Raw genomic sequence first — 10,221 nt, forward strand, 5'->3', positions numbered from 1 at the left:
ATGTGTGTGTGTGTGTGTGTGTGTGTGTGTGTGTGTGTGTGTGTGTGTGGTTTTTCATGGCAGGGTTTCTCTGTATAGCCCTGGCTGTCCTGGAACTCACTTTGTAGACCAGGATGGCCTCAAACTCAGAAATCTGCCTGCCTCTGCCTCCCAAGTGCTTGGATTAAAGGCATGCACCAACACCTCCCGGCTTGCCTAACACTTTTATGTGCTGAATATTTTGAACAAATGAGCTGTGGCATTAATTCTTGTACATTTCCTATAAACTGCTGTTAACATTAGAAATAAAAACAATTTTAACACAAATCTGCAAACGTTTCTCAACTGTAATAGAATTCGAGGCCAGTCCATGACAGTGTTTTTGGATTATTAAGTGACTTAGTCAAACACCACCCTTTCCCAACCTTCTGTATCATCAGATCCAGGTACCTTCCTATAGGTTGGCATTTAAAAGTTTCTTTAGAAATCACTCAAGGACATATTTTAGTAGAGAGTATACTCTACATATTCCCAAGATGAGTGAGCAGGAGGTCACTTTCCCAAGAGTGAGACTTCATAAGTCTTCAAGGTTGAAGAACCACGTGTGGTTTGATTGGACTCAGAGGCCTAGAAAAGCTGACCTAAGAGGTAAGTGTTTTAAGTGTCTAAAATCACTTTAAAAAATGTATTTTAAATTTTAATAATTTGAAAATATCCTACTGGCTTTTATTGAAAAGCAAAATGTTCCATTTCATCTGGGCTTAGTTATATATGAGGGTGAGAGGGAAGAAAGTGTATTAGTTGGAGGGTAATTATGTACAAAATTGTTCAAAATTTTTAAAAAAGTCAAGTTTTAAAATTAGAAATCAGAAAGGAAAAATATAACCCTTCTTCTACCTTTTAGATGCTTCCTGGTAAGAGAGTAAATCATATGGGCTGATTAGAACAGTGGGAATCTCTAAGAAAAAAATGTCTTGGAAATCAAGAAGGGAGACACAATTAGGAGGTTTTTTTTTTTTTTTTTTTTTTTTTAATTATTTAGTGTAGTCAAGAGGAGTTCTGAAAACTTTAAAACTAACATAAAAACAGGAGTTTAAGAAAACATGAAATGTTCTAGAGCAACGAACTCCTAAGGAAATGTAGCTTATGCATGAGAAAAATACTTTTGCCTGGCAGGGGTGGCACATGCCTTTAATACCAGCAATTGGGAGGCAGAGGCAGGTGAATTTCTGTGTTTGAGGCCAACCTGGTCTACAGAGTCAGTTTCAGGACAGCCTGGCGAAAAAGAGAAACCCTTTCTCCAACTCCCCCCAAAGAAACAATATTTCATAGTTGAAGAAAGTGTTTTAATTGTCATAAATATCCAAACTTTAATACTGACAGACAAACTAGGGTCTGGAAAAACACCAAATGTTCCAGAGAAAAAAATATTAAGAGATGAAGCCTATGCATTTCAAATAATACATTCACTCTTGAAGAATGTGTTTAAATTGTCATAAACATCCAAAGATTGAATGTCACTATGCAAAAACAGTAGTCCATCAGAAGCTGATATTTCTTCCTGAGAATAAAGCTGCAGATTCACACAGAAGGGATGAGATGATTAGTGTGTGTAGGAATAAGTAAACTCCATGGTAAGAAAAAAATATCAACGCATAATTTTATTACTGAAATTAAGAAAATCTCAATTTTTATTCTTTTTAGTTACTCTATACACATTGGCACAGCTGTACTCCAAGCTGAGATCTTTAACTTTTTTTGATATAATGGAAATCACAGGCATGTTTTTCAGATTCCAAATGCCTTAGATACACCAAAATATTTAGTATTATATAGAGCAATTTTGAATTTACAGGAAAAAAGTGATTCTTGACTTATAGGCACTTTCAAGGATGGGGACGTATACAGATCATGTCCAGAACAATTGTGGTTCTCTACCATTTCTCAAAAACATCCATTCCTCTTTCCTTCCTCTCCATCCTCAGTTATCTCTCCTGTTAGACTGCAGGCCCCAGCTTGATATCCTGTACTTGGATTGTATCTATGTCTCAAGTGCCTTCTGTAGAATGCACTTTTTTTTCCCTATAGAATTGGGTGAGGGCACATGCCTGTGATCTAGCTCCTTCTAAGCTGAGTTAGGAAGATCTGCAATACAAGACCAAGGACTTTTTAAAAATTTTGTGAACACCTGTAGAATTTCTAAAATCCTTACATTTTAAATATAAATCCACAATTTTCAGTGTACATTTTCAGTCAGTTCATATCATGGACTTGTCCAAAAATTTCCCTTGTTTCCATGCTACACAAATTATAATTAGTATTGAGATCTGGTCTATTAATAGAGATTTTCTTGCTTTGTTTTGCTGATTTAAGCATGTTCAGTCCCCTGGCAGCTCATTGTGATAGCTCTTGGAATCCTCTGTTCCTTTCAGCTGGTAATTGTTGCAGTGTTTGTGACAGGGAGTAATTGCAATATACCTTCTTTAACCTTCTGCCTAAAGAATAGCTTTAGACATTAACTATGCAGGTATACAGGCTGTCCATTGTTCTGTCTATGCTCAGGGGATAATTCAGAGTCTCTGGAGTTATACTTTTTTTCCTGACAAACTGCAGTGTTCTGTTGCCTTTCATACTTAATCTGTTAACTCTGGGGCTGCTTAGCGTTCCCCTGTTCTGTCTCATTTTTGGTTATGTTCCTTTTGAGAACCTTGTGATAGTCTACTCTCTGAGCTCAGGTGATGGTGAACTTACTGTAAAAATTTTTGAAAAACACCTGTGAAAAGAACCAATGGCCTTCTTTTTATATTTCTTCAATGTATATTGAGGTCATGCTTAAGTAAGAAGACTTCATCTGTACAGAGAAATTAAAGGTTATATTACACATCATATGCTCCAAGAATTGTGCCATTTTAACATGATTTTTAGTTCACATTTTCAGAGTGTGCTAAGTATTCACTAAATATTTTATCGAGGTAATTATCTGTAAATCTGTGCTGTAAAATTGAAGTGAATATAAGTTACTTCCACCATGATTTTATTCAGCTTTATTATCTATTTTACAGTAAACTTAACTTAGAGGAAAATTGAAGTATCTGTTTCTATAGTGAGTTAATTGAAGTAGTAATTTATTTTTTTATTTTGTGTTCTTTTTCATTTAAAAATTTTTATTAGATATTTTCTTTAATTACATTTAAGTGTCATCTCCTTTCCTAGTTTCCCCTCCAAAAACCCCCTATAACCTCCCCCCTCCCCCTGCTCCCCAGCCCACCCACTCCCATTCCTGGTCCTGGCACTCTCCTATAATGGGGCATAGAGCCTAAACAGGACAAAGGGCCTCTCCTCCCATTGATAGCAGACTAGGCTATCTGCTACATATATAGCTAGAGCCACAATTTCCACCATGTGTTTTCTTTGATTGGTGGTATAGTTCCAAGGAGCTCGGAGGGTACTGGTTAGTTCATAATGATGTTACTTCCATGGGGCTTCAGACCCCTTCAGCTCTCTGGGTATTTCTCTGGCTTCTTCATTGGGGACCTTGTGCTCTGTCCAATGGATGACTGTAAGCATCCACTTCTCACTTCTGTATTTGCCAGGCAGTGGCAGAGCATCCCAGGAGACAGCTATATCAGGCTCCTTACAGCAGGCTATTCTTGGCATCTGCCTAGAGTCTGGGTTTTTTTGGTTGTTTATGGGGTGGATCCCCAAGTGGAGCAGTCTCTGGATAGTCGTTCCTTCAGGTTCTACCCCAAACTTTGTCTCTGTAACTCTTTCCATGGGTATTTTGTTCCCCATTCTAAGAAAGACGGACACATACACACTTTGGTCTTCCTTCTTCTTGAATTTCGTGTTTTGCAAATTGTGTCTTGGGTATTCTAAGTTTCTGGGCCAATATCCACTTATCAGTGAGTGCGTACCACACATCCTTAATCATCAGGGAAATACAAATCAAAATAACCCTGAGATTCTACCTCACACCAGTCAGAATAACTGAGATCAAAAAATTCAGTTGACAGAAGATGCTGGCAAGGATGTGGAGAAAGAGGAACACTCCTTCATTGATGGTGTGATTGAAAGCTGGTACAAACACTCTGGAAATCAGTTTGGCAGTTCCTCAGAAAATTGGACATAATACTACCAGAAGATCCCTTTCCTGGGCATATACCCAGAAGATATTCCAACTGGTAATAAGGACACATGCTCCACTATGTTCATAGCAGCCTTATTTATAATAGACAGAAGCTGGAAAGAACCCAGATGTCCTCAACAGAGGAATGAATACAGAAAATGTGGTACATTTACGCAATGGAGTACTACTCAGCTATTAGAAACAATGAATTCATGAAATTCTTAGGAAAATGGATGTATCTGGAGGATATCAACCTGAGTGAGGTAACCCAATCACAAAAGAACACACATGAAGTACTAATTTATGAATGTTACAATAGAACACACATGAAGTAATAATTTATAAATGTTAAGATAGTAAATGAAAGTAATGATATGTGTTGGCTGTCCACATGAAGCTTTTCTCTCTAATCTTAAATATTGATATGTATTTCTTAAAGGTATTTTGATATTATAACTGTGATTAATTTAGTTTTTTAGTATAGTCAAAAAAACATGAGCTGCATGAAACTCTAAACTGCCACCATAACTGTCACACCATGCAAAGTGACATTGACTTAAAGGAAGGAATGATGAAAAATAAATCTTTAGATTGCAATCCAGGGGAGGAACTTCGTGAGTCCCTGTATAGAGAACAGAACAGATGGTACAACAAAACCAAGACTCTTTTAGATTCCTCATAGCACCCATGTATGCAGCATGGGAAGACCATGAGTATGGAAATGCATCATTGTTTATTATTTCTTCTCTGGAAGCTTTCAAGTACCCCCAGCATCTTAAGATGCTTGTGATCTTTGGGTTAATCATTTGGGGGTTCCTTATTTCATGTAGAGATGTGAAAACTCAGAAATCCCTATTTCTATTAGGAGAATGTTAAAGTTTCTAGAAGTCAGGTTCTGTTTGGCACACCTATTCCCCCCTAGGGAGAGAACTCCAAATCAGTACCCCTGAGAATTTTGATTGTTTTGGTCAAAGGGAAAATACGAGTCTCAGACTTTGTTGCTGACAGAACATGGAAGTTTTTGCAAGAGAATATTTACAAACGTTTTATGCTAAAGTGGACTTACAGCATTTACACGGATGCAGTTGTAAGAAGAGTTTTGTGTTTGTGTATGTGTGTTTCCCATCTGACATGTTTTGAGAGAGCTGGGCTGTTTGTAAAATAGGGACCCTCCCTGAAGCAGACAAGGGAGTTTCAACAAGGTGTGCGCATGTTGTAACTCTGTCAATGACACAGTGAATGAAGACGAAAAGATGAAAAGATCAAGTGTCACAAGGAATCTTTATTACCCATGCATGTCATTTTTCTGACACAGTTTATCAATCATCATTAACTACTTTTGTCAAGATTTGGAAATAACAAAGAGCTCTTGTATATGATCTCACTACTCTGTGATAGTAGGATGTGATGATTTTCATTATGTCAGGATTAATATATTTAAAACTGGCACATTATAAAATTTGTGACAGGAAAAGGAAAAGCTCCAAAACAATCTTTGAAGTATTCCAGATCCATGAAAAAACTCTTGTGCCATTACTGTAAAATAACTTAATTAGCTGTATAAGATAGAATAATGATGTAATCCCTATGATTATGAGGTTGAGGGAGGAGGATTATAACATTCAGTAATATAAGGACATCCCAGAAATTTTAGTCAGCCTGAGCTACACATTGATACCTCATCACAGAAAGTGAAGTTTGGAAATAAACTTACTTATAGAGCATGGGATTTCCCAGCCCCTCTCTAAAAATATTCATATTGAGAGGATCTTGCAAAATAAACTGTACACATTTTAATGTATTCAACTTTTAACATTTGGGCATGTGGGCACAAAACTGAAGGCATCAACATAATCAGATGAACAGACTATCAACACCAAAACCTCTCTCATTTGTCTCTTACTTCTCTTAAGGTAAGAACATTTATAACAAACCTTGCCAAAATGCTAAGTGCATAAATGTATGTGGATGAGTGTGGGCACAATGCATTACTGCAGATCTAGAATTTTGTCAGCAGTTTAACTGCCTCTGAGTAGCAAGTGCTCATTGCCTACCTCTGGCCCCTGGTATCTCACAAACCTCTGCTTTATAGAACTAGGGTTAAAAAACCTGATCTGCATGGAATCATATTGTGTAGTCCTATATCCAGTGTGTTTCACTCTGCACCCCATCCTCAAGTTCCGTGATGTTTGTCACATAGGTCAGCATCTTGCTTTTGGGTTTGTTGTGAGATATGATGTTATTCTGTAGCTCAGGATGACTTGGAACACACAATGTAGAAAAGACTGACATGAAAGTCATTATTTAGCTTTGGACGACCTCAAACTGGTAGTGATCTTCCTGTCTCTGTTTGGAGTTCTCATGTTATAGGCTTAAGTCATCCTGCCAAGCTCATTCATTTTCCTTTAAAGGATAAACAGTATTCTTTTGTGTGTATATGCTACATTTTCTCTAATAACTCATTCATGATTGACACAGGAAATATTTCTAGATATCTAGTGTTATTAACAATGTTTCATAGATCATGGGTGTGCAAGGGTGTTTGGACATTATATAATTTCACTTTCTGAGACCTATGGGATTTTACTTTTTATTTTAAACACAGACTTAATAAATATATTCTGCTGATAACACAATATGAGGAACTAATAAGTATAACAATTTACCTTCTCTGTTGTAGGCAGAGGTGTTAAATACTGGTTCTGCTATGGTATTAAATGTTACTATTTCATCATGAACAAAATTACATGGAGTGGATGTAAGCAGAACTGCCAGCATTACAGCTTACACCTTCTGAAGATAGATAATGAAGATAAACTGATACTGTAGAGGTTTACTTGTCCCTTATTTTCTTAGACTCTGTCTCTAACCCTGAATAATGAAGTACTGAATCCAGTTTTTTTTCCATTTGTTTATTATTTTCCTATAATGTGAACAAAACTGTGGGACACAAGTCTGTTATGTGCAAACTCATTACTGTAGAGACACGTGTGTGTTTCCATCTCCTCCCTTTCTCAGGAGTGTACAAGAGAGTCCTTTAGAAAGCATGTCTTTCCCAGATGAAGTGTAATCCTTCATTTATCTCTATAGTGTGCCAAGAAAACCCAATCATTCTAGGGTTTGCTCTTTGGAACCTGGAAGTGAGGCTGCCTGAGATGAGTAATCAGATGACACCAGGAAAATTAGTTGTGCTCTGGTCCTGTCTGCAAAATGAGATGAAATGTGGAATTAAATGGTTGATAAGTTAGGTCCAAAGAGATTTTCACTGAAACTGCCCACAATATTTACAGAATAGTATTTTTATGTCTTGTAAGAAAGATATCCATCTTTAGAAATGACTATTTAAAAGAAAACAAAGTTTCCAAGCTTCTGTCATTCCCTACTTAAATTATTACTTATGAAAACTTTTCACATATGAAGACCATATTTTTTCTAGAAAACGACTGCAGGGTAACCTTGAAAACTTTCTTATTTATAACATGGTATGATATTTATACCTCAATTTAATAAATATTTAGGTAATATTCTAAAAGGCTATTTAATGTCAAATAATAGTATTATTTTCCCTTTGATACAGTAAACATAAACAATTTTTTAAAATTATTATTATTATTATTATTAGTCTTAGTCTTAGTTGTGGTGGTAGTAGTAGAAGTAATAGTAGTATTTTATTTACTCTATTTACATTCTGCTCCCTGCCCTTCTCCTGGTCAATCCTTTCGTAATCCATCCCTGTCCTCCTTTGATTGGACGGGGGCTCGCTAGGCATACCCACAACCTGACACAACAAATCTCCATGAGGCTAGGTGTACCTGCTCCGATTGAGGCTAGACAAGACAGCCCAGTCACAAGAACATAACTCATATATAAGCAACAGCCTTTATTATACATTTTATAATATAGATACTGCCTACTAGAGTTGTTTAGAACTTACATTGAAGGCCAAGGTGTACATATGCAGGGAGGCTGAGGTCCAACCCCATGTCTGTTCTTTGTTTTGTGGTTCCATCTGTGAGATTCCCAGGGCCTTGGTTAGTTAATTCTCTTGGTCTTCCTGTGGAATTCCTATCCCCTTCAGAGCTAACAATCCTTCCACCTGTTCTTTCTTAAGAGTCCTCAAGCTCCATCCACTGTTTGACTATGAGTGTTTGTGTAAGTATGATTCAAATTGTGGACCAAAACTTACAGAAGACAGTGATGCTAGATTCCTGTTTGCAAGCATAACTGAGTATCATTAGTTGGGTCAGGGATTGATGATTCTCCATGGGAAGTGACTCAAGTTAAGCTGGTTATTGGTTGGTTATTCCCTTAGACTTTGCACCAACCCCAATCCCTGAGATTCTGGTAGACAGGATAAGTTTAGGGACAAAGTTTTTTGGATATGTTGGTGTCTCTGACACTCCTCCAGGATTCTTTATTGGCCACAGGAGGCAGCCTCCCTAGGCTACATAGAGATAGAGCTAAGGACACCACATTGATTCTTGTGTACTTTCCCTATCATTGGTATCCATAACTTTTGGAAGATGTCCTAACCAACCCCCCATCAGTTGCAGATTTCCATTCATTCACATGCCCATCAGCCCATACTCCCTCTCCTATGCACAACAGATTCTGAACCTGACTGATCTTTGGATCTTCTTTTTAACTCAATTTCCTCCCTCCATCTTCCTTCTATGATTATTCCATTCCTGCTTCCAAGTGGGACTCAAGCATTCTTGCTGTGTCCTTTTTTCTAGCCACTGGGTTCTGTGGAGGGTATCATGGAAACCTTAATTTTATGTATAATATCAACTGATAAGTAAAGACACTCCATGAATGTCATTTTGGGATTTAGTTACCTCATTCAGGGTGATATTCTCAAGTCCCATTGATTTGCCTGAAAAAAATCATGATGCTTTTTTTCATAACTGAATAATATTCCATTTTGTAGATAAAGAACATATTCTTTATCTATAATTCAGTGAAGTGACACTTAAGATGTTTACAATTTCTAGGTATTATGAATAAAACTTCTATGAACTTTCTGACAATGAGTCTTTATGGGATGGTGGAGCATCTTTGGAGTATATGTCCTGGAGTCGAATAACTGGTTCTTGAGGTAGACCTATTGCCAGTATCCTGAGAAACCTCCAAATTAATTTCTAAAGTCATTGCACAAATGTGGCATCCCACCAGCAGTGTAGTAGTGTTCCCCTTTTTCCATATCTTGGTTGGCATGTGCTATCAATTGACTTTTTAATCTTAGCCATTCCTATTTGTGTAAGACTTGATCTCAGTTTTGTTTTGATTGGCTTTTCCCTAGTGGCTAAGAGCTTTGAACATTTATTAATGTGCCTCTTGCCCATTTGAGATTCTTCTGTTGAGAATTCTCTGCTTAACTCAGGCATAGTAGATGAAATAGAATGAATCAATACATCAGTCTAAAAATGATAAATCTAAAAAATTAGAACCTTAAGTAGGGAGATTGTTAGTTCAAGGACAACCTTTGTTAAATTCTGAGACTAGGTATAAGAAAAACAGTCACAAATCATGTCATGAACCCAGAACATTAGAAGATTTTATGTTAAATAGCTAATTGAACTGGCATCAATTTGATATAAATAGGAAATCAGTTTAAAAATGAATATGGTGGGACTGAGTGGTGGGAGGACAGGACAGCAGAGAGTGACATAGGGATGCTGGAAACATTTCCTGCTTGTTCTCTCATCCAACAGACTGAAATTTCATCATAACTTGTGTTATTTCCTTTACAGAAATTCCTTCAACTCCATATTATTCCAGACAATTACTGAATTGGATTGTCATATGATAAGATAAAAAAGGAATGGGCATGGATTGACAATGGCTCATCTAAACTGTGAGTTGCTGAATACTTCAGACTCTCACACTCCCTTGGGGATTGAGAAGGTTGTCTGCAAAGAGTTTTGTCCATTTCTCATGGTTTTCCTCATTTTCTATGGAGCTCAGGTGTAAGGACAATTTGCATAAGGCAGTTCCTGATCAAGTGTTATAAAAGAAAGATGTATAGTTGAGGAGCTGACCAAAAATTACTTAGTATTGCATACATCTAAGGATTATGTGTTCTAACATGGGAAGGGCACTAGAAAGTCAACAAC

General features: G+C 37.0%; 1 protein-coding gene across 1 annotated transcript; it reads left to right on the top strand.

The window, feature by feature from the left end:
• Positions 1-515: 515 nt before the first annotated feature.
• LOC110315280 (killer cell lectin-like receptor 8) lies at positions 516-9,966 on the top strand. Its single transcript, XM_021189368.1, is given in 4 exon segments — positions 516-627; positions 2,353-2,442; positions 6,786-6,924; positions 9,858-9,966. Coding segments are annotated over 4 exon segments (450 nt in total).
• The last annotated feature ends 255 nt before the right edge of the window (positions 9,967-10,221 follow it).

The sequence above is a fragment of the Mus pahari genome, unplaced genomic scaffold, assembly GCF_900095145.1.
Source record: "Mus pahari unplaced genomic scaffold, PAHARI_EIJ_v1.1 scaffold_11805_1, whole genome shotgun sequence".
Classification (NCBI taxonomy): domain Eukaryota; kingdom Metazoa; phylum Chordata; class Mammalia; order Rodentia; family Muridae; genus Mus; species Mus pahari.